Source organism: Erythrolamprus reginae, chromosome 2, assembly GCF_031021105.1.
Source record: "Erythrolamprus reginae isolate rEryReg1 chromosome 2, rEryReg1.hap1, whole genome shotgun sequence".
Taxonomy (NCBI): Eukaryota; Metazoa; Chordata; class Lepidosauria; order Squamata; family Dipsadidae; genus Erythrolamprus; species Erythrolamprus reginae.
Window position 1 is genome coordinate 228,065,610 of NC_091951.1, and position 25,528 is coordinate 228,091,137.

The 25,528-nt window shown below is 40.8% G+C and overlaps 1 protein-coding gene across 1 annotated transcript; it reads right to left on the minus strand.

The window, feature by feature from the left end:
• Positions 1–420: 420 nt before the first annotated feature.
• Positions 421–25,528, minus strand: LOC139162111 (very low-density lipoprotein receptor-like). Its single transcript, XM_070742146.1, has 12 exons — positions 25,251–25,528; positions 24,141–24,356; positions 21,045–21,283; positions 17,787–17,916; positions 16,574–16,749; positions 14,024–14,210; positions 10,595–10,813; positions 9,092–9,272; positions 6,440–6,641; positions 5,662–5,826; positions 3,946–4,146; positions 421–953 (listed from the first exon to the last, which is right to left on the minus strand). Exons 1-12 carry the CDS (start codon positions 25,486–25,488, stop codon positions 921–923), a joined length of 2,187 nt encoding a protein of 728 aa, XP_070598247.1. The 5' UTR covers positions 25,489–25,528; the 3' UTR covers positions 421–920.

Sequence of the window (25,528 nt, forward strand, 5' to 3'; positions counted from 1 at the left end):
AATAAACCAATATGCATCAATTTTTCCAGTTCAATTTTCATATCATTATGTTCAGAAATGTTCAAGCTACAAATCCCACACCACCAAAACGGGGGGGGCGGCACATTTATGTGCAAAATAAACCAATAAGGATTAATTTTTTCATTTCAATTTTCATATCATTGTGTGCAGAAATGTTCAGACTACTTTCCAAGTGAAAAAAGTTTTCAAATTGACCAAACATAAGCACTTCAAATGAAGTGTTTTCGGTCCGGGTCGTATGTGACCCGAACATATCATTAAGAACTTTTTTCGAACAGAACAGCAGGGTTAATTCCATGATAGATCTGGAAGCAGAGAAATGTATTGCACCTGCCTATTTTCCCCACTGAACATGGGTTAATTTTAAAGAAGGAAAGAGGATAACCAAGCTTACCTTAGACGTGATCTTTGCCTCCGAAAGTAGATAAAGATCCCTGCAGCTCCCATAACAAGTAGTAAGACAGTAATGACACTCAAAACAACGGAACCAGCCATAGACCTTGGTTTCTCTTTTTCGCAGTAGTCACCACTATATCCCAACATGCAACTGCACCTTATTCTATGGTTTTCCACAGTACAGTCTCCTCTCATGTTGCAGGTGTCACTGTTACAAGCATGTGACCCCAAGCCATTTTGTTTGACCCCCTGCACCAGAGAGGGGTGTTGCCATATCCCTGCTGCAGGTCGTGCAGGTTTTTGCCTTCTTCTTGAAGTAAGGATCTGCGCAGTAGTAGTTGTTGTTGTACTTTTAGAGACAGTAACAGTAGTACTCTTGTGTTTTGTCTGTGGTTGCACATGAACCTTTTTAGTGACAGGTTTCTTTGTGTGGATTTTGATGGGTGCCAGAGTTTTCTTTTCATAGAATGGCTTTGTTGGCAGTTGTGTTGTCTGGGATGGAGTTATTGCCTGGGGTTTATTGACAATGTAGTGACCTGTCAGTAGAGAACATCATTTACATACATCACTTCTGAGTACAGCAGAATCACGGTTGAATATTTTGCAGTTGGCCAAAGGTCCTTAACAGAAAGAGTAACTGCAAGCAAGCTGGATTTCCTCCCCCAAAACCCCCTAAAATGTCTACTCAAAGGTTAGGTGTAGGGCATAGTGTTGGTAATGACCTTTAAAGCCCTACATGGCATCGGACCAGAATACCTCTGGAACCGCCTTCTGCCGCACGAATCCCAGCGGCCGATAAGGTCCCACAGAGTTGGCCTTCTCCGGGTCCCATCGACTAAACAATGTCATTTGGCGGGGCCCAGGGGAAGAGCCTTCTCTGTGGCAGCCCCGGCCCTCTGGAATCAACTCCCCTCAGAGATTAGAACTGCCCCCACCCTCCTTGATTTTGCAAATTACCTAAGACCCACCTGTATCGCCAGGCATGGGGGAATTGAGACATATTTTTATCTATGGTATGCATGTGTTGCATGGATTTAAAATGATGGGTTTTTTAGATGATTTTTAATATTAGATTTGTTTACGTTGTAACACTGTTATTATTATTGTTGTGAGCCACCCTGAGTCTTCAGAGAGGGACGGCATACAAATTTAATTAATAATAATAATAATTATAATAATAATAATAATATTATTATTATTATTATTATTATTATTATTATTATTATTATTATTATTATTATTATTATTATAGGGACAGGTCCAGGTTAGCGGAAAAACTGTCCTATCCTGTTGCTTAAATCAGTGTTTCCCAACCTTGGCAACTTAAAGATACTTGGACTTCAACTCCCAGAATTCCCCAGCCAGCATTTGCTGGCTGGGGAATTCTGGGAGTTGAAGTCCAGAACAGTCTGCCCAGCTGTGGAACGCAGTTTTTTCAGGTAGACCTAGAGTTCAATATTAGAAACAACATTATTATAATAATTTCAGTTTACAAGGGCATTCAGCCATCTGCTTACTCTAAGACAGCGTTTCCCAACCGGTGTGCCGCAGCACACTAGTGTGCCGCGAGACACAGGCAGGTGTGCCGCAAAGCTCCCCGCCCGATCTGCCCCCTCTCCTCCTCCGCCGCCCCCTGCCTTGGGGCGTGACTTCTCTCACGGCGGCTGCGGCTGCAGCTTCAGCTCCTCGGGACGAAAGTGCTCCCAGCCCTCTCTCGCAGCCCCCTGGCTGGGAGCGCTTTCGCTGCGAGAGAGGGCTTTCTCCATCCATTTCGCGAATGCACGCTCCGCCCCTCTCTTGCGCGCGCCGCTCCCCTTTTCTCTCACCCCTCCCTGGCTTCGCTTCTCAATCCCTCCCTCCTTCCGTCTTTCCTTCCCCTCAGCCGTTCTGTCTGCGGGTCTCCCGCTCTTCCCTTCCCCGCCTCCCAGGCTTTGCCTTTGCCACCCCCACCCTTTTTTGGTTGACGAGGCCGCTTTCCCTGGCTGGGCTCGGAACCGACAGGGGGCTGCTCTTTCTCTCTCTCTCTCTCTCCTGTGAGGCGGGGGAAGGGAAAAAAAAGCAAAACCCCCCCTTCTTGCAGCGTGCCCGCGCTCGTCCCTTCAGCAGCGAGGGAGGGAAGTCAGAGGCCGAGGGAGCGAGCGAGCGCTCTTGTCCTCGGTGCCCTCTGCAGCCTGCCTTCCTTCTTCTTTGCCGCCGCTGAGGGACGGAGAGAAAGATAGAAAGGAAAGAAGGAGGGAGAAATAGAAAGGAAAGAGGGAGGGAGGAAAGAGGGAGGGAGAGATAGAAAGGAAAGAGGGAGGGAGAGATAGAAAGGAAAGAGGGAGGGAGAGATAGAAAGGAAAGAGGGAGGGAGACAGAGTGAGAGAGAAAGAGAGACATAGCAAGAGAGAGAGAAAAAAAGAAAGAAATAGATAGCAAGAGAGAGAGAAAGAGATAGCAAGAGAGAGAGAGAGAAAGAGAGAGAGAGAGAAAGAGACATAGCAAGAGAGACAGAAAGAGAGAGAAAGAGAGAGAATGAAAGAGAGATAGCAAGAGAGGCAGAGAGAGAGCAAGGGAGAGAGAAAGACATAGACGGAGGGAAGGAGGGAGAGAGAAAGAGAGCAAAAAAGAGAGGAAGAAAGAAAGAGGGATAGAGAGAGAGAAAGAAGGGAAGGAAGGAAGAGAAAGAGGGAGGGAGAAATAGAGTGAAATGGAGGAAGAGATTTTTTTTTGTCCAAACTTTTATTTAGCCCCCCCCCCCCCAGCGGCCGATAAGGTCCCACAGAGTTGGCCTTCTCCGGGTCCCATCGACTAAACAATGTCATTTGGCGGGGCCCAGGGGAAGAGCCTTCTCTGTGGCAGCCCCGGCCCTCTGGAATCAACTCAGCCCAGATATTAGAACGGCCCCCACCCTCCTTGTCTTTTGCAAATTACTCAAGACCCACCTATATCGCCAGGCATGGGGGAACTGAGACATCTCCCCCAGGCTTTTATATTTTATGTTTGGAATGTATGTGTTGTATGGTTTTAACTGCTGGGGTTTTTATATATTTTTATTTCAATATCAGATTTGTTTCAATGTTACACTGTTTTATTATTGTTGTGAGCCGCCCCGAGTCTTCGGAAAGGGGCGGCATACAAATCTAATAAATAAGTAAGTAAGTAAGTAAGTAAGTAAGTAAGTAAGTAAGTAAGTAAGTAAGTAAGTAAATATAAATAAACAAACAAACAAATAAACAAACAAATAAATAAATAAATAAAATTATTTGTTACTAAGGAAAATTCAAATAGAAGCCACTTTGCTGTGCCAGCCTATTAAACAGCTGTAAGAACATTTCATTTGGGAAAATTATTTTGCAATAGTAGTGGGTTCTATTTACCTCTGCTACCAGTTCAGAAACGGTAGCGCAGGGGCAACACTTCTGCACATTTGCAGAGCGTTTTTTGATGACATCTACTACTGGATCGCCGTACTGGGCCGAACCGGTAGCAACCCATCACTGGTTTGCAGCTACCTTATTCTCTTTATTATCCAACTGAAAGTAATACCTGTGTAACATCTGTCTGGCCAACCAGTAACATGAATGCTGACTCCTTTAATGGAATGCAGGTCTTTCCATCACTGGATAGCACGGATTCAGGTGGGCAATGGCAGCTTCCTTTTCTGCTGGGGCTTAAGAGGCACATATACGAACATCCAACTTCTACACATGGATTAGGGGCTGGTGCCTGCAGAACTTCATGCACCACCTGAAAGCCAAAATTTCAAGAGTATGAGAACGTTACACCAGGAGTTTCAGGGCATCTCTATTATGCACTTTGTATGTTCCTCCACAAAAATTACTAAAGGAACACAGACTATATGTACAATATAGTATATTCCACTATTTTCATCCATCGTCCGCTTGCATCACATGTCAAGAGCCAGATAATTTCAAAAAAGCAGTCAATCCACTTCATGACTGTCTATGTTTTCTTTCACTTGATAGAACTGTTAGATCTGTCTCCAAATCTATAACTGGAATGTGACTATCTTCTTTCTCATCATTCGATCTTCAGAGCCATATATCATCAAAGGAAAAAAACCATTGATAACAAAGATTAAAAAATTAAAAGGCCAAACAATGTCATTCAAATATTAGTATTCTTCATGATTGCCATAGTCTTTTTTCCTACCATCTTTATGAGTCCAAGAAAACTAAACAGTGTTATCACCTTCACTTCTGTGCCATCAAGTGTATGGTCACTATAAGCATACTGGTTGACGTTACTCTTGTTTTCTTAATGTTCAATACCAATCAACATTTTTTTTTTCATTTATCCCATATGAAGGTAGATTGAGAAAAAGAAATAAACCAGTTCTATTAATAGAGCAGAAATTTCTGAAATAAGAAAAGGTTAACTGAAATAACGTAAGATCTCTGAAAGATCCTGTTAGTTTTAGAAATACAGGTAAGTCCTCGGACTTGCGACTACAATTTAGTCCAAAATTTCTGTTGCTAAATCAGATATTTATCAAGGGAATTCTGCCCCATTTTATGACCTTTCTTATTCTATCATATAAAACTTATTTTAATAAGCCAAGCCCGTTGCAAAAATACCTAAATTTGAAATTATTGCAATAGTCCTTGGAAAGGGGCGGCATACAAATCTAATATATTATTATTATTATTATTATTATTATTATTATTATTATTATTATTATTATTGAAACTAGCTTAGCTCAGTCAACTTGGGGACAACTTGCTGCAGGAAAAAGAAATGGTGGGATGGAATAATTAAAGAACAGATGCAAAAAGGAGGGATAAAATGAAATGTGAATGACAACATTTTAAATAATTTTTATGTATTTAAAATAATTAAATTGAATTGTTAAATTGTCCCGAGGTGAATTGTCCCACGGCACGTTAGCCATGGTCAAATGGCCACAGAGAGTTGGCTGGGGTGAATTGTCCTATTCTGAACAAATTACGCTATGACCAACAGTAGCTTATCGTATAAATGACTTATTCCTGGTCAAAATTCTATTATCAGTTACAATATAAATACAATACAATATCAGTATTGATGCAGCTTTAGTCTGACAAAGTATCAGGCTTGGCTCATACTTTTTGAAGCTCATAGATATGGCTCATGCATATTTGAAGATCCAGGCTTAACATTTATTCATTTCAAGTTAGAGACATGCCATTGGCAAAGTAAAATAAAAATAGGCACTTATTCCAGTCATCAACCTTTCCATATTGTGTACTACTTGTGCAATACCTTTAGTCCATATGGTTGTCCATGACTCTTTAGGAGAACTGTTCTATTTTTGGCTGTCCTTTTATTTATCTTCTGTACTATCCTTGTTTGCATATCAGACCAAAAGATGTAGTCTTCAAAGACACTCATTGAGAAGGGACTATGTATCTCATTCAGCTGAAATATCTGAGGGAAAAAAATATTGTAAAGAGAGGCATCACAGCTCAGGACTGAGATTTTATTTTCAGACACACTGAAAGATCTGGAAGTCGGACACATTCCCACAGTTTCAAAGAAGGGTGGCATACAAATCTAATAAATTATTATTATTTTCTTTCTTTCTTTCTTTCTTTCTTTCTTTCTTTCTTTCTTTCTTTCTTTCTTTCTTTCCAGAGCTATGGGTGGAATTCTGAAACAACTTAGAATGCTACCCAGAAAAGAGCAAGATGATGACATTATCAGAATTGACACTTTCCTTTAAAACAGGGGTGTCAAATTCAAGGCCCGGGGGCTGGATGTGGCCAACAAGATACTTAGATCTGGTCTGTGGGGCCACCTTGGAAAGCTGAAATGGAACTCAGGAGCCTGTTTTTGCTGGCAGAGCGCTTGGGCCATCACAGGAGTGACATTGAGCTGGCCACGCCCATCCTGGCCTCTCCCACCCTGCCCCCCTGAGGTCAAATACAGCCCCAATACGGCCCTTAATGAAATTGAGTTTGACATCTCTGGTTTAAAACAAACAACTCAAATAAATTCTTGCCTGCTTCCATAAACGTTATGTACATATAGTTGGCAATACCTTCATATCGCTACCATCCAAAAAGGCTGAGCCAATGGAGTGAAACTTGTCATCAGACCAGAAAATTCTCCAGCTCAAGAAATCAATGGCTAGGCTTGTGGGCCAACCAAGTCCATTATCAATTAGCACTTCTTTATTACTTCCATCCATCCCTGCTTTCTTGATTATGGATTCAACGCCTATTTCACACCAGTACATAAATCTAGGAAAGAGAGGATAATGTGATATATATTTTTAGAATGGAATTCAACTACTATGGCTTACAATGTTTTCTAGAAGGGTTATTGACCACCAAGTTAAATGGCCTTCATTGTACATTTTATTTAGGGTCCCAGACAAGAAGTCCCACCAGTATTTCAGATGATTTCAATCTAGGGAAACATTAGTATCAGAATTCTTTTGGTTAATGTCTTTTCATATAAATCCTACATTCTTTGGAATTTAAAGTTAGATCACCACTCTCTTTTTATCCAGTCATGAATCAGATCTACAGTTTCGGCACAATCGTGGCATCATATACCTTGGCTCCCATTAAGCATGGAGCTTGGGGGAGGGTAGACTACTCTGTTAAAGCTTAATATATCTGGGGTCTAAGCCTAACCCTTCAAACGGGCCATTGCATTTGCCTTTAAATAGAATTAGAGCCAAACTAAATAAAAACATTATTTATTATTTTGCATCCACACCATTTAAATTTTTTGGTAATCTGAGAAGTTTTCACATTAAGATTCTATTCCATTCCCAAGCTAAGGGTCATTTCTAACCCATATGCATAATATACTCCACGTGTTTGTATGTGTGCACATGTGTATTTCTGCAGCTAAGAGTAAGCAAGGTGACTAACAAAATTAAGGCAAAATTGAAGAGCTTCAAGTAGTGCAACGTGGTATTATAGACTCTAATTTAGTCCTCTTACCAATAAAGGAGAAGACCAAGAAGATATCTAAATAAAAAATAATAATGATTCAATAAAAAGTCTCAAGAAAGATATTAAAATGTTTTTAAAATTTAAACTTTAAATTTTACCAATATCAAACCAGACTGCAGAGCAGGGTCAATACATATTAAATTGTATTGGATTGTCACATGCTGTTTTTACCACTGTTGTTAGCCGCCCTGAGTTCACGGAGAGGGGCGGCATACAAATCCAATCAATCAATCAATCAATAAATCAATAAATCAATCAATAGGCTTGTATGTTTAAAAGGCTCATTGCAACCTTTATTCAAAGGGAGGGAATGCTGCAACCTCTTCAGATCAAGCTAATATCCAGCCATTTTGAACCATCTTAAAAATGCATCTTTTCTAGCTCTTAACTAGATAAACAGGAAGGTATGGGGAAAGGCACACAGTGCTTTATATGACAAGTTCCAGGGACTCTGCCTGATAGCATACTGGTAGCCAGTGTGTGCCTTCAAAATAGTGTGTTATGCTTGCTAATCCTATGTGGCAGCCTCTTCCAATTTGTAAAAGCATCTTGCAATCTGGTGAGGCTCAATTCAGGGTTGCCTTGTATACATAGCTTCCCAAAAGCCTGTCTTGATGTTATCAGTGCATGGATCACTGTGGTTAGGTTATCTCTGTCCTACCCTAGCTAGTAGATTAGGTGAAGCTGAAAAAAGACACTCCTTCATAGGGAAAGCTCAAGTCATGCATCTACTCCTTCAGAAGGTTGCAGCCAGTCCCACGTTGTCCACAAAACAATCCTTCAGGATTCAACTTCAGCTTAGTATTTCTCACCTATCCCATCACATTCAAGTCTGGCGAAGCTTCACTTGACTCTGATGTCAAGGGAATTTAAGCTGGGCATCATAAGCCTAATGACGAAACTGTTACAGACACTGAATATACCAGGAAAAGAGTGGAATCTCCTTCTTAAATGAACTGCCAGCATATGTTCATCCAGTGCTTTTATGGGGCACGGCCTAACCTCACCAAGTTCCTAAGAGGTCAGTAAGGGGCGTACATAAGTGCACCAGAGTGCCTACCATCCCCTGTCCTATTGTCTCTCCTGCATCTCATATATCTTCTCTTCTATACCTATATCTTTTCCTGCTATTCTCTCATAGTTATATTTCACTCCTTTATTTTCTCCTCTATTCCTTCTTGAATACATTCTACCTGATTATATCCTCTCTAACCCTCATTGTGTATTATTGTGTACTAGACAAAACAAACAACTGTTACACAGCAGGCCAAATAAATTTGATGATCATAATATCAAAAGCTGTGAACAATCTTGCCTTTGGTTTTTAAAATGTTGTATCTACTGTGGTTAATATTTGAATATTTATCACTTTCATTGTTAATTGCCCAGGATCACTTTGTAAAGTGAGATGGGCAGTATATAAATTTAATAAATAATAAATAAATCAAGCAGAATCAATAGAACTGTACTCCTAGTTTCTTCTCTCTAAAAATATCCATTTGCCTTATCAATTACGATTCAATCGTATACCGTAACTGGACAGACCTGACCATACATCAACATGAGCTCAGACAGTGTTTTCAAGTCACCCCCCACTGAAATATCTTCTCTGAAAAGACAACATTAGCGACTCAATGGACTCATCTATCCATCTTGTTTCTGAGATCTATTTCTAATTCTTTTGAACCATTCCAACAAGCCCAAGCCAAATAGAAAAGGCTTACCTATCCAGTGGGTGGAGAATTAATGACCGTGGTTGCTCCAGATCCTCAAGGACCACTGTATAGACAGGATTTCCCTTCCAAGTGGTATTCAACCATGTAGCCAAGATCTGTCCTGAGATGCCGTCAGTCCAGTAAAGATTCCTTCCTAACCAGTCCACTGCTATACCGTCAGATTTGATGCCTGCAATCCAATGTGTGAAATGACAGAAATGAACATATGCAAGTTTACACAAAAGCTAGGATCTTCAAAATAAGCAAATGTATTTTTTTTTTGCTTTTATCTATCAGCCTGTTATCTGTCTATTGTTAAGATTTACAAACATTTGAATGGGAAATATCAACCAACATCTCCTATGAAGTCAGTAATTACAAAGCAAAACTTTATTACAAATTGTTTTTTAAATAGCCATATAAGAGAAAAGACATCCTGTTCAGAGGGTTTTGTGCAGAGTATCTCTGGTTTAAGGCTGAACAGTTACGACTCCACTCCAGGTAAATTGTTCACTGTTAATTGTGCTTGAAATCCATCTTCCTAGACAATCTTCAAAAATACTCATAGTTGACCAATACTCACAAAAGGATGCTTTTTTAGGGGTCAGTTCTGTTGTTACTGTCTCTCTCTTATTGTACACTGGAAGAATCTTTACATTTACAGACTAGAAGCTCATAGAAGCTCAAACTCATTACCTGACTCAGTAGTGTCAACCCCTAACCCCCAACATTTCTCCCTTAGACCATCCACGATTGACCTCTCCAGGTTCCTAAGAGGTCAGTAAGGGGCGTACATAAGTGCACCAGTGTGCCTTTCATCCCCTGTCCAATTGTCTCTCCTTATCCTATATATCATATATCTTTTCTCCCATTCATATATCTTCTCCTCTATTTTCATATCTTTTCTTTATATATAATACTTCATGTCTATTCGCCTCAATATGTATTGTGTATTGGACAAAATAAATAAAAATAAATAAATAAGCTGCAGATTTCAACCATCATCAACTCTACAGCAAGGGATTGTTGGCCTTCTGAGCAATTGTCCCAAGTGACACATATTATTCCTATGCCATTCACGAGGGACTTTAGTAGGATAACATCATCTGTCATATGGGACTTTGTCAACTTGTATGTTTTCTTCCTGGAGGAACTTGATGAAATCTTTCCTTCAGTCTGTCATCTAAAACTTGCAGGCACGATTAGGTGTGTGAATCCACCTGGTGTTGCTGTTTCTTAAAGTTATTTTGTTAAAAGTATCAGTGTAGAAATATGAGCACTCAATTTTTCCTTATCTTTTTTTCTTTTTAAGTGTAAGTGGATTTGACTTTCACCTTGTCTCGGGTGAACCTGTGAAGCTCCCTAAGCATGTGAGAGTGTGAGTCAGCTTCAACAGTCAAATAGGAGTTCTACCAATAGTTTATTTGACTTGCCAAAGTTACGATTAGTTTTGTCTTAAGCCACTAACTTATTAAAAACTGTCTAAACAACTGAAAATATATTAAGACCCACCTTTTATTAGAATTCCCTTTTCCTTGGTTTGCATATCAATCCAATTAATACTGTCTGCATTGAGATTCATCCAAAAGACAGTCTCGGATACGAAATCGTAGTCAATGGAAAAGATAATGAAGTCATGATCGACTCTCATGACAACATCCTCTTTCATGGTCCTTATTCCGAATACAAGTAAGTCAAACTGAACTGCAACTAGCAGTAATGGCTCGGAACCTATGGCAAAGACAAAACTAGTTAATTTTAATATAAATTGCAATCACTCAACTATGTAAATTAAGGGAGAAGAGGTAGGAAATATTTTGACAAGTCACCTTTTAATGAGTAATGTTCATTCTTCCACTTTGCTTCCCCTCCTATTATTTAGCACTGCACTCAAATTTAGTCACAACAAATATATACACAAAACTGAAAGATTCCAAAATCATTTGAGGAAAAACTCCAAAATACAGTATTTCACTGCCATATGGTGTGGATTGCCTTATTTTTTGCTGATAAGAACAGAGGCTGTTAACCAAGTAATGGTCTGGAAGAGCTCCAACTTCATTCTTGAAAAATGGTGGATGTCTAAAATAAATGCTGGCAATCCTAAAATAAAAACAAGGGGAAACTAGGCAACTCCCATGATTTTTGTTTGTTTTGGTCGACTTTTTATTTTATGGAAAACCTCTCTTAAATTCAGGCTTGTCTTCTGTTTAAGATACTATTTTGCTCTAGGGAACTGTTCAAATTTAATTATGTGTCTCTCAGGTTTTCTCCATAACACCACCCAAGTCATTTCATGCTGAATGCTACTTGTCACTCAGCCCTAAACTGCTAAAGGTGCAGGGAAGCATTACAGGGGTTCCCACACTTGGCAATTTTAAGACTTGTGGACTTCATTTCCCAGAATTCTCTATGCTGGCTGGAGAATTCGAGGAGTTGAAATCCACAAGACCTCTGCTACAGGACCAACAGGATATTGGCTGCAGAATGGCTGCTAAGTCCCATTGCTTTGAGATCTGAGTTACAGAAAAAATATTGCTTTTTGCTGATGTTCCTGCAAGTTAGATCATTTAATAATAATAATAATAATAATAATAATAATAATAATAATAATAACAACAACAACAATAATAATAATTTATTAGATTTGCATGCCGCCCCTCTCCAAAGACTTTGTGGGCCTAGGAGTAAAAATGGTGACATGATCCAAATTTCTATATTTTCCTAGGCAACAATATGAAATTGAGTATCCCTTTTTGTTCTTACCTTAGAATCAATGCCTTTTTTTTGAACATTTCAAACTCAAAATGTTTTGCACATATGTTAATGTGTGAAATTCGAATTGCACCATTGCAGAATCAAAACACTAAACAACTCAAAGTATTACTCAAAGTATTTATATTTCATTATGAATGTATTATTTTAACTCTTGTAAGATTTTTTCCCCTGAACTACCATAGTATCTGCAATCTTAGCAGGAAAGGCAGCCTTTAGTTGGATGAGATCACCATAGAGAGCAGGGTTTCTTAACCCTTTCGCCATCACACCACTCTTTTGTGTAATCCTAATGTATACACTCCCTTAAAAATCCAAGTACCCAAATGAACAAGGGAAAAAATACAATAAACCTTGGGGGGGGGGGGATTTATTGTAACAATATAAATAAGATGTTCTTTAGACGTGACTGAATTTGGTATCTTCCCAAAGAAAAGGAACTGTTTGTTAAACACTGATCTAGGAGGTTAGGAGTCTTTGCCCCCCTAAAGTTAAAGCTAAAGGTTCCCCCTTTCAAGTTGTGTTAAGACTCTAGGGGGTGGTGCTCATCTCCATTTCTTACCCAAGGGAGTCGGTGTTGTCTGAAGACATTTCCATGGTCACATTGCCAGAATGACTATAGTAGTGATGGTAAACCTATGGAACGGGTGCCACAGGTAACATGTGGAGCCATATCTGTTGGCATGCAAGCCATTGCCTTAGTTCAGCTCCAACGTGCATGTGCGTGCCAGGCTTGCACGGAGGCTCTGGAAGGGCGTTTTTGTCTTCCAGAGAGCCTCCAGGCAGATGGGGGAGGGCGTTTTTATCCTCCCCTGGCTCCAGGGAAGCCTTTGGAGCCTGTGGAGGGCAAAACATGAGCCTACTGGGCCCACCAGAAGCTGGGAAATGGGCTATTTCTGGTCTCCAGAGGGCCTCTGGGGAGCGGGGGAAGCAGTTTTTGCCCTCCACAGGCATTGAATTATGGGTGTGGGCGATGCATGTACGATAGTGTGTGTGCACACTCGCTTTTCTTACCTGAGGAAAAAAAAGTTCGTCACCACTGGACTATAGGCTGTGGTGCACAGAATGCTTGTTACCTTTCCACCAAAGTGGTACCTATTTATCTATTTGCACTGGCATGCTATCAAACTACTAGATGGGTAGGAACTGGGGTAAGAAACAGGAAGTCACTCCGTTGCATGGTGCTTGGGTCTCTTTATCTGTTGCAGTATAGCATAAAAATTAGATTACTATTGTACACTGTTTTATTGTTGCTGTTAGCCACTCCAAGTCCCCGTAGAGGGGCGGCATACAAATGCAATCAATCAATCAATCAATCAATCAATATGTTAGCATAGGATTATATGATAATTATATATATATCTGGACCTCTAGCATAAAAATGCTCTGCTACCCTGATTCTATTATAAGCCAGGATAGGACGGCCCTAACTGCTTAGTCTGTATCACTGGTGAATTACAACAGGGAAACAAAAGGGCTCAATAAACATCTCACTGATAAACAAGTTTACATCACTCCAGACAGGACATTATATGATCAAAGGGGGAGATTTACATTGCCTGAAGCAAACACAGGACGAGAGGGTGATTAAGAAGATTAATTGTGATAAGGCAGAAGGCTTCAGAGAAATTAGGTGTGAGAAACATTTGCTCAAAGGAAAAGTGTTTCTAGGAAATGATATCTGGGGGAAAGGAAGAACTCAAAAATATGTCATGTTTGAAGTTATGTTATTGGATGTTTGTGTATCATTTGACATGTAGGTGTAATTATCCCCATTTCCTTATGCTCCCAAATAAAAAGAAGTACACAACTCTATACTGTCACTTCACCCAGAGAGAGAATGTGTCCAAGTCTTCTTTCTAGGATTCGCGTTCGTGAGTGATCCCACACGGCTGGGTTGCTCTTAGCCCCTTTGAAGACATTGTCTTCATCAGGGACTTTGACAGCATCTGCATTTATCCATGTAACAACTTTCACATCTCTCAATACATCCCTCCAGCTTAATAGTGTGAAGCCAGAGGGACTTATTTCAAGGCTTCTTACCCAGAAGGCAAAGCTTTCTATGTTACACATTTGACTTCACAAAAAAATGTACGCATTAAACCCTAAATTTGAATCCTAAAGAGAATCAATGGAAAGCCAATCAGTGGACAGGAAGAAACCTACCTATTACTTTACATGTGTGGTTATCGGGCTCCAGTTGATATCCAGGGTGGCATGTGCAGGAGTAACCGCCTTCTGTATTGACACAGGTCTGGCTACATTTATCAACTGCCAACTCTTTGCACTCATTGATGTCTTTGCAAGAACGCCCATCACTTCTTAGGATGAACCCCTCATTGCAAGCACATTGCTGAAAATTGGAAAACAGGCGTTATTACCTATGTAAAGTTTCACAATTTCTCCTTCTCCTCACTCTGCCCTCCAGGGTTGGCTTCTGGAAACACAGAGTCCAAATACAAATTGAGATTCAATTTGCAAATATGCGCTTAAGTAATACATTTGAAGGCACTGGGGTTCCCCCCCCCCCAAATTATGTTTCACTAAAGAATTTTTTTTTACAAAGTAAAACAATTCACATTTAAAGAAAAGGGGAAAGTGATAACAGAAATGAAAGAAAAATCAAGAAAGGAAAAAAAAAAGAACGAAAGATATAAAGAGATGGTTCCGCTTTTCTTTTAAAACACCTGCATTTAGTCTTATTCTCTTGCTCTAAGGAAGGGGCTGTCCAACCTTGCCAACTTCAAGAGCTATTTGTTGATGGAATTCTGGGAGTTGAAGTCCACAGGTTTTTAAGTTGCCAAGGTTGGATACCCCTGCTATTCAGAGGTGGGTTCCTACCGGTTCTAATTGGTTCTTTAACTCTAGTGATGATGTCACAGAACAAGTTCTGCTGGTGTCTCCTTGGGCACCGCCATCTTGGATTTTGTTTCTGCACATTCACAACAGCTATTTTTTTTATTGCTGAGGGCGCACGCGTACGGTACAACCCTGAGCGAATCGGCAGCAAAAGGATCCAGAACCCACCCCTGCTGCTGTTAGATTACACTTTCAATCTGCTTGCATTGCTTGATGACTTTTTATGATTTAATAGTAATCATCTCACCAGGATTATCTATCAGCAAGTTCTAGTCAAATTATGATTAGGTCATCAACAAGATAATTTAACTCCTGAAGCTTTCCTGGTCTCTTTTCCTACTGCCTCACATTTTTATTTATTTTATTTTATTTATTTATTGGATTTGTATGCCGCCCCTCTCCGTGGACTCAGGACAGCTAACAACAGTGACAAAAAACAGAATGTAAAACCATCTGGGGCTTCAACAACTCTTGCCTTTGTACTTCTTGTTCAAAATATTTTATAGTTGGAGTTTAATTACCAACAGTTTCAATGAACAGTCATATTTTCTTTTACCTAGTTTTATATTAATGGTTCTCACAATCCAGGTTATTCTCAGACATGGGAACCAGAGTTTGAAAGTATTACTTCTTTATTCAGCCAATCAAACTATAATGCAACTATTACATTACAACTGGGGAAACTATTGCTTTGATTATATATATTTTTGTTGCCAGCAAGATGCCTCTGCATTTTAATACTTTGTCCAAAATCTGTCATAACCTTCTCCCAAATACTGTATTTTTCAGAGTATAAGACGTACTCTTTTCCCCCCTAAAAGAGGCTGAAAATTTGGGCGCATCTTATACTCCAAATGAAGCCTTTTCCCCCCCAGCCCTAACAATCTTCTTAGCTTGCAGGATTTTTTTCATTCCTACTCTCTCCAAAAAGGTTTTTTCCAGCCCTAAGATTTTGCAGGTTTGTTTTTATTTTATTTATTTATTTATTATTTAGATTCCTATGCCGCCCCTCTCCGCAGACTCATTGCTACATTGCTACTCCTTCCGAAAATGATTTTTTTCAGGCCTAACCAGGGGATAAAACAATGAGCTGAAGCTGACCAGACTAAGGACGCTAGCCAGATGAATACCTGGTAGGTGGGTTTCCCCCCTCCCTATTTTCCTCTCTCAAAACTTAAGCTGTGTCTTATACACCAGTGCATTTTATACTCTGAAAAAATACGACATTTCTCATTTTTTCATGGTTACAATCACTATCCTTTTGCTATAATAGTAGCAACAAGTCCATATTGTATTATTATTCGAGAATGGCCGACTATATTTCCCATTTTGAAAGAATTTTAGCATAGGGCCTAGGACAGTGATGGTGAACCTTTGGCAGGTGGCACGCGGAGCCATATCTGCTGGCACATGAGCCATTGCCCTAGCTCAGCTCTGGGAGGGCGTTTTTGGCTTCCAGAGAGCCTCCAGGGGGATGGGGGAGGGCGTTTTTACCCTCGTCTGGCTCCAGAGAAGCCTTTGGAGCCTGGGGAGGGCAAAACACGAGCCTGTTGGGCCCACCAGAAGTTGGGAAATGGACTATTTCTGGCCTCCAGAGGGCCTCTGGGGAGTGGGGGAAGCTCTTTTTGCCCTCCACAGGCATTGAATTATGGGTGTGGGCACTCATGCATGCACAATAGTGCACGCCCACACTTTTTTGGCACTTGAGGAAAAAAAGGTTCACCATCACTGGCCTAGGAGGAAGCAAACCTCCTTAACCCATTTTTTTCCCTTCCCCAATACATTCAGTTCTTATGTTATCCATTTTTAAACATCATCTCAAGCGTCATCGACATTCTAATGCCGGTCTTTACTTACAGGCCCATGAGGAGACTTGTAACAAATGTGAGCACACGGTTTTTGACATGGCACGGCACAATGGTTGCCTTCATCCATTCCATCTTGGCAGTCGGGTTTCCCATTGCAGACCAAAGTGTAATTGACACAGGCATCACCACACTGAAACTCATAGCTATGGCAGCTCCTGGGCTTACCTGGAAAAGCAAAGAGGGCTTCATGATTCTAGTTTTAGTGCAATTATATACAAAATAACCATTGAAATCTAATGGAGCATGAGCCAAATTCAATACGACTTTCCCTTTGATTGATTTAGAATGGGTTAGGGGAGAATAATACAAGTCAACAAAGATCTTGAAGAAAAATTTGGAACTTTGTTGTTTTAGATGTTGATAGAAGCGAGAATGCTCAATGCATAAAAATAGAAAGATCTCCTAACTGGAAGAAATGGAAGAAGAATGGCTGGAAACTGATGGAATTAGCAGAGATGGTCAAACCGCTGTAATGTAATATACAACACGTGTAAAATTGTAAATAGAAATAAGAATGTTTAAGTTAAAAACAATAGCCTTAGATATGAAAAATATATAATACGACAAGCTGTATTACTGAAATTATATTGGGGGGGGGGGGGTGTTTATGTGAATAATTTCAATAAAATGTACTTTGAAACCCCCCCGAAACTTTTGACTTTGGGATTTGCTGATTAGACAAGTATGCTCTAGAAAAGGCTAGTCCATATTAAGTATGCAAAAGTAGAAAGTTGAGGCTGCAATGTTATTTTTTATTCTAGTACTGTATGCAGAAAAGAGAAGTTGGCAGTAGCTGCTCCCTTTCCTCTTTAACCTACACTTCTCTCTCTCTTCCCCTTCCCTCTTTGTCCATTGTTTCCATTTCCATTTTTATGTTATACTTTGATAAGTTTAATAAAGTTGTATTTTTTAAAAAAGGAGAACATGAGCGCAACAATCTGGCAAGCACAAATGGAAATAAATGGCAACAACGGGATAGTGAGAATGAGGTGCCCTACAATATCCTTAAATTTCAACTCCATAGGACATTAAACCAAAAACATTTAAAGACTAACATAGAACTGCTGTCATTGTAACTTGGCTCTTGTTTTGCAGCAGTTCTCTCTGTTAAGCTAATGCCTCCTAAGAAAGACAGATCCCTCCCACCACTTCAAAAAACAAGACTATTGCACCAGCTACCAAGATGGAGAAAGTTTACATACATCCAAGCTCATCAGTCCCGTCTCTGCAGTCACGTTCCCCATCACAATTCCATTGATCTGGGATGCATTGTAATGAGTGGTTGCATTGCCATTGATGGGCACCACATTGTTCCTTTGGAAATCCACAGTCCTGTAAAAACCAACCAACCAATCAATCCATCCATCAAGAACTTCTGCTCTACAACAATGAAACATTTGAAATACCTGGAGATTTGAGAAAGCATAGGTTCATTAGTGGGTTGCTACCGGTACGGTAAAGGACGGCGCACCAGTAGCAATCGTTGCGTTGCGCAACTTTTGGTCTCTTGCATGCGCATACCCCAGTATGGGTTTACATCTGTGCATGCACAGGGAACAAAATCTCACAAGGGGACACACGAGATTTCGGTGTTTTTTTACTTCTGCCCATGGAAGCAAAAAAATTACCTTTTTAAAAAAACTAATATTTTTATTGGTTTTTATAATATAAAACACATACACAACACATGACATATAACATGTGCTCAGTGATTGCGCCCACCCCAGACAATCAATCACACCCCACCACCAGTTGGGGGTATTTCTTGTATAAATCATTTAAACCCAAGAGTGAAATATTTCTTTACATATTATAGAGTGATTCCAACTTGTTTCTTATAACTTGGTCTCGGATCCTACTCGTCATATATCGTCTTACCTTGTCCCATCGCCCCATCAGCTGTTGCAAATCAGTTTCATTAGTCAAATTCATCCCTTTATCCGTAATCTCGAATTGAATGGGGTCCACCACATACCTATGCCAATTTTGCATTGTCCATTTTGCCGCATCCTTCCAACCCAAGACTATTACCGCCTGAGCGCTTTCTATCGCTGCTTGTTTTATTTCTCTGTATTCTCCCATCTCACTACTTTTTACTAATACTGCCATTTCCTTAGTAATCGTCCATCTTATATTTAATATCCTATTAATATCCTTTTGCACTTTTTGCCAAAAGTTCTGTACCACTGGGCATTCCCAGACCATATGCATAAACACTCCTTTATCTTGGCACCCATGCCAACAGATACCTTTAACGTTCTGCTGAAAGTGTGCAAGTTTAACGGTTGTGTAATACCACTTATGTAATATTTTCCTTCTCATTTCCCTAACTCTTGTATTCTTGATTTTCCTTATATTCTCTACTGTATTTTCCATCTCTTGCACCTCTACTTGTATCTCATTTTGCCACCATTTAGTCAATCCTTGGATCACATCCCCGTCTGACTTCATTAACATCTTATATATATATTGCTTGCTTGCGCCTTTGTACCCTCAGTTTTTTCTCTTATTATTTTCTCTAGCTCTATCTCCTCCCTAAATAGTGCTTCTTTATTCTCCCTTTCATTCAGATATTTACATATTGCATTTATTTGTAGCCATCTTCCCTTACACAACCACCATTCTATACGATTTCTACTTGACAAAAAAATTACTGAAATCTGCTGGAAGTTTGTCCTTGGAGCAAACTTCCAGCAGACGTGGTAGATAAATCCACAGTAACTGAATTTAAACATGCCTGGGATAAACATATATCCATCCTAAGATAAAATACAGAAAATAGTACAAGGGCAGACCAGATGGACTATGAGGTCTTTTTCTGCCGTCAGTCTTCTATGTTTCTATGTTTCTATCTTGCACACACACGCTGGGACGCACGCACGCACATGCACGAGATCTGAAGTTGCGCATGCAGTGCACCAATAGTAGCGGTAATGGGAATCCGCCCCTGTATAGGTTCTCCTGCTTGAGCAGGGGGCTGGACTACAAGACCTCCATGGTCCCTTCCAGCTCTATTGTATTCTTCTTGCCTGCTGTCAACGTTACACTGACTTGGCTTAGAGATGCTTATACTGCTGTAGAAAAAAATGCTATCTGACCCGTGATACGGAGAACTTGGGGGCAATGAAAACAGGCACAATTGAGAAGAAACCTGAAAAATGTGTTTCTGGGAAAAGACCTTTTGATTTGCTGAGAAGTCTGCCTATACAGACTGCATATCTTTAGAAAGAAGTACAGTGGCACCTCTACAGAACTTAATTCATTCTGGGACAGATTCTTAAGTAGAAACGTTCTTAAGAGGAAGCAATTTTTCCCGTAGGAATCAATATAAAAGCAAATAATGTGTAAACCCATTAGGAAAGAAATAAAAGCTCGGAATTTGGGGGGGGGGGAGGAAGAAGAAGAGGAGGACAGTCACTGCCGAAGAAAGAAGGTGAGGTGAGGGGAATCAAAAAAATCCAAAACTTTAAGGCTTAAAAAAAAAAGAGGGACTCTGATGCGGCACACGTCTCCCATACACTGGCTGCTGCTGCTGCCACCTGCTGCCTCTTCCTGCCCATGCTGAAGGGCTCCCTTCTCTTCTTGCTCACTCACTTTGTAGCCAGGGCCTTTCCTTCGCTGTGGTGACCCCTCGGCTGCCCAGAGTGAAGGGAGAGTTTCTTTTCTCTGGGCCCTGGCAGAGATTTATTCCCTCTCCAAGCACCCAGAGAAAGGAAAATACTTCATTCGCTCTGGACTGCCAAAGCCTCCTTAAGCGCCACCGAAAGGCTCCTATGGCAGCCCAAGATGGCCGGGATTAAAGGGGGAATGGCAGGAAACTAGCCAGGCCTTTGTGCCGCTTTCAATTTCCTGGGAAATTTTTCCGGGCTCTGGTTCTTAAGTAGAGGCAAAAAAATCTTGAACAACCGGTTCTTAGCTAGAAAACTAGAGGTGTTCTTAAGTAGAGGTACCACTGTATCTTAACATCTCTAGCAGTTTGGAGGCATTTGGTACCTATTATTTGGAATATGCCGGGTACTAGCAGTGACCGTAACCATAAGTATTCAGAAATAAGCATTCCACTTTTTTTTCTTTTTATGATCCTGTATTCCCTTATATTGGGATGGAGCCGGGGCGATTGGATGGAGCTGATCATTTACTGGATGGATGCCCTTCCTGATGCCACATGGAGTTCACAGCAGATATTTTTTCTTCCTGCCCTGATAGAGAAACGCCTGCCATTGCCCATGACTGAACTCTCAGCCTCCTCAGGGTCAGGCAGTCTTCTTAATCGCTAGGTGACCACCCCACTGCTTAAGCATCCCACAATTAAGGCTACTTAATTCTCAATTAAAGGCGAGGACTGCAGTGGAGTATCCCAGTAGCTTATTCCATCTCCTGAGTGGTGGAGATGGCACCATATTGTCCTGTTTGGCCCCAAAGGGACAGCTAGCTTACTTTAGGGATTTCACCATTTGTACCTGCTCGTCTGACCCGTCTTTGCAATCCGTGTCCCCATCACAAAGCCATTGCTTCAGGATGCATTCTCCACTTCCATGGCATTTGATTTCATCATGGTAGCAGGAAGCTTGTCTGGGGACCGGGCAGTCTTCTTCATCGGAACGGTCCTCGCAGTTGTAATTTCCATCACAGTGCAAGAAAGTAGAAATGCACTGTCCGCTTTTGCATTGGAAGTGCAGGCCATCGCATTTGATCTGGGCTGCAAGCAGATAATGATGTTTAACCTTCCCTTGTTTCATGCTGTTGTATCCTGAAATGGCTACCTTGTATCGTTGTAATGGTTTGTTCCTCTTTCTAAACGCTGCCTGAGCCAAATAAGGAAGTCGCTCCTGATTGGCTCAGGCGCGGCTGGCTTTTGCTTTGGCGGGAACCTCAAATGTATAAAAGGAGCGGTTTCTCCCAGGCAAAGCCAGACGGTACAGCTGAAAGTCACTTTTACTTACTGAGCTGAATAAACGTACCGTTCTCAATTCACCCTGTGTCTTGGGTCTACTTCACATGCCTCCCCCGAAAATGTATCCAGACAGCAGGAATCAATTAGTAAGTAACAATAGCTTTAAAGATTATATAAAAGGAATGCTATTTACCTTACATGGTAGAAAGGTAATACGTGCCGCAAAAGATTGATGTTCCTTATTTGGCCATGACATTGTAATACCGTGTTTTCCCAAAAATAAGACATTTATTTATTTATTTATTTATTTATTTGTTTGTTTGTTTATTTATTTGTTTGTTTGTTTGTTTATGTACAGTATTTATTTACTTACTTACTTACTTACTTATTTACTTACTTACCTACTTACTCACTTACTCACTTACTTACTAACTTACTTACCCACTTACTCACTTACTCACTAACTCACTTACTTACTGATTTACTTACTTACTTACCCACTTACTCACTTACTTACTTACTTACTTACTTACTTACTTACTTACTTACTTACTTACTGTCATCAAAAAAGGCACCAGATCTTATTTGGAGAGGGCACTCACCTTACTTGCGCATGTCGCCCCCCAACTCCTTTTTGCTGTCAGAGACCTAACTCTAACCCTAGCCTTGCTCTAAGACAGTGGTTCTCAAACTTTCTAGTGCCGCGACCCCTTAATACAGTTCCTCATGTTGTGGTGACCCCCAACCATAAGTCTAGCACCAATCGTCCCAACAGAGCTTTAAGCTGATTGGCAGGAAGGTCAGACAGACACTCCCACTGTAAACGCCTGATTGGTCGGATTGTAAAAATATGTTCCAAGACACCAGAATAGAAACTTTAGTTCCTAACACCATGGGAAATTTGTCTTTTCCCATGGTCTTAGGCGACCCTTGTGAAATGATCATTCGACCCCCAAAGGGGTCCCGACCCCTAGGTTGAGAACCACTGCTCAGGCTACCTTGTGGAAACCACATTTTCCTACTTATATGAGTGCAGAACTAGAGTTAGGAAGCCATGGGTCTCGGCCATAAAAGAGTCACAATTATTAGAACTGGGGGGGGCTGCTTAAGGGTTCCCCCAAGCCCTCTGTTAAGTTCCAAATGTGGTTTCCACAAGTCAGCCTGTGATCTTAGAGCAGACAGCTGTTAAACATGGTGAGGAGTCTTTCCTGGCACATGCAGGACAAACCAAGTCATGTCTTATTTTGCTTTTGTAGGCTATGCCCCTTCCCCCAAGTAGCTGAGGGAAAATATTTGGTAGAGATGGTGTGTATGGTGTGGTTAGAAACTAGGAGAGTGTCAGTTCTAGTCCCACTTTAGGCTTGAATCAAGCTGGATGGCCTTGGGCCAGTCGGTCTCTCTCTCTCTCTCTCTCTTTTAGCCTTAGGATGTAAGCAATGGCAAATCACTTCTGAAATCTTGCCAAAAAATAACAACCCCCCCCCCCCAAAATAAAAATTGTGGAAACTAGTCCCAACAGCCTCCAGGACTATAGGGCAGTGATTCCCAACCTTGGCAACTTGAAGATATTTGGACTTCAACTCCCAGAATTCCCCAGCCAGCGAATGCTGGCTGGGGAATTCTGGGAGTTGAAGTCCAGATATCTCCAAGTTGCCAAGTTTGGGAAATACTGCTCTAGGGCACCAAATTAAAACAAAAGAGTTAATATGAGATGGGAAAGGCTGTCTTCACTGCATGTGTAACTAACAACCTGATATGGGAAATGGGTTTTCTCCAGAAATCTGAGCCCTGAGAAATTTAGGCAACTTAAGTCAATGTCACCACTTTAAATTTGGCTCAGAAAAACATAACACAGCCAACATAGCTCTGTGAAACTTCAGACTAACTGTAGCTTCCTGTTGATTTCTTTTTTCCAAAGCATCCCAAATAGAGAACATTGCCCTCACCTACTGAAGACGTTATTAGGTAGAGTCGCTCACCTTGTTGGGACTCTATGTTTAATAGCCTACACCTCAAAGCTTGATTGCCTACAGCCACTGAACGGCCCCCACAGGTTTTCATCTCATTCAATGACAAGGAGAAATAGAAATGGATATCGCTAGCATTTATGTTGCCCTTTGCCTCAACCCCCTAATCATTTAGCCACATAGCTTCAAATGTACAGTGTTCCCTCGATTTTCGCGGGGGATGCGTTCCAAGACCGCCCGCAAAAGTTCAATTTCCGCAAAGTAGAGATGCGGAAGTAAATACACTATTTTTGGCTATGAACTGTATCACAAGTCTTCCCTTAACACTTTAAACCCCTAAATTGCAATTTTCCATTCCCTTAGCAACCATTTGGATTATTACTCACCATGTTTATTTATTAAAGTTTATTAAAAAAAATATTTATTAAAGGCAGACGAAAGTTTGGCGATGACATATGACATCATCGGGCGGGGAAAAAAGTGGTATAGGGGGAAAACCCGCAAAGTATTTTTTAATTAATATTTTTGAAAAACCGTTGTATAGACATTTCGCGAAGTTTGAACCCGCGAAAATCGAGGGGACATTGTATTTCAAAGAATTTCCTATTTGTTCCAGCTACAACCTGCCTAGAAAACCAATAATCTAAAAACCAGTTGTTCCTTCTTAGATGTCTGTCTTTCCTGCCCTGGCTTACCACAGTTTTTTTCATCTGCCCCATCAAAGCAATCTGTGTTCCCATCACATAGCCAACTCTCCGGGATACACACAGTGTTGCCATCACAACGTAAAGCACAGAGGGGTGTTGGCGTCCAGCAGTTAAGTTCATCAGAGCCATCAGGGCAATGTTGTATCCCATCGCACTGGTACTTCTCATGTATACATCTGTGGTCACTCTGGCACTGGAAGACTCCTTCAAGAGAGACACGTTACAATTAACCCTTATATTCAAGCATTCATAATTGCAGGTTTCTTTTTTTTTTCCTTATTAAGCTGATCTCAGCATAGACTATTTACAATGCCAGTTGCCATGTTCAGGAAGAGAAGATTTTAATCTTTTACATGAATAAGTCTGGCTTTGATGCGGACTTATTATTATTATTATTATTATTATTATTATTATTATTTATTAGATTTGCATGCCGCCCCTCTCCGCAGACTCGGGGTGGCTCGCAGCAGTTATAAAAAAAATATACAATAAACAAATCTAATCTTGAAGGCTAAAATAACAGTTTACATTAAAGACCTAAACCCCCCATTATATAAAAAGCATGCACACAAACATACGATACCATACATAAAACTACATAGTCAAGGGGATATGTCTCAGTTCCCCCATGACTGACGGCAAAGGTGGGTTTTAAGAAGTTTACGAAAGGCAAGGAGGGTGGGGGCAATCCTAATCTCTGGGGGGAGCAATAATAAAACAGCATATAATAATAATCCAATACTAAAAACAGTTAAAAACCCATTACTGTATTATAAAAACCAAACATACATACAGACATACATTGCATAAAATTGTAAAGGCCTAGGGGGAAAGAGCATCTCAATTCCCACATGCCTGGCGGCAGAGGTGGGTTTTAAGCAGCTTACGAAAGGCAAGGAGGGTGGAGGCAATTCTAATCTCTGGGGGGAGTTGGTTCCACAGGGCCGGGGCCGCCACAGAGAAGGCTCTTCCTCTGGGTCCCGCCAAGTGGGATTGTTTAGTTGACGGGACCCAAAGAAGACCCACTCTGTGGGATCTAACTGGTCGCTGGGATTTGTGCAGCAAATGTGTGGTGTCCAAACTGTGATATCTTAGTACCTGGGCTATTACAGAACAGGGAACAGTCCTCTTCATCAGATCCATCTGAACAATCTTTGTCCCCATCACAAATGTATTCATGGAGAATGCACTCTATTCCATTCTTGCAAAGCAGCTCTCCCCATCTACAGCTCAAAGGTGTCACAACTTTGGCCTTTGTAGTAGATGTAGTATGCAGAACAATAGGTGCCCTTGTTGAGGTGGTAGATGTAGTCACGGGCACGGGCTTGATGGTCATCAATTTTGTCTGTGGTACTGCTTCTGGTTGTCTTTTGAGG

Excerpts from the sequence above, each read along its gene's own strand:
- LOC139162111 (XM_070742146.1), bottom strand. The coding sequence starts at position 25,488 with ATGACCATCAAGCCCGTGCCCGTGACTACATCTACCACCTCAACAAGG. Across the intron at positions 16,750-17,786 it reads CGGGACTGATGAGCTTGGAT|GTAAGCCCAGGAGCTGCCAT; the intron begins GTATGTAAACTT and ends TTGCTTTTCCAG. Across the intron at positions 10,814-14,023 it reads CCACACATGTAAAGTAATAG|GTTCCGAGCCATTACTGCTA; the intron begins GTAGGTTTCTTC and ends TCTTTGCCATAG.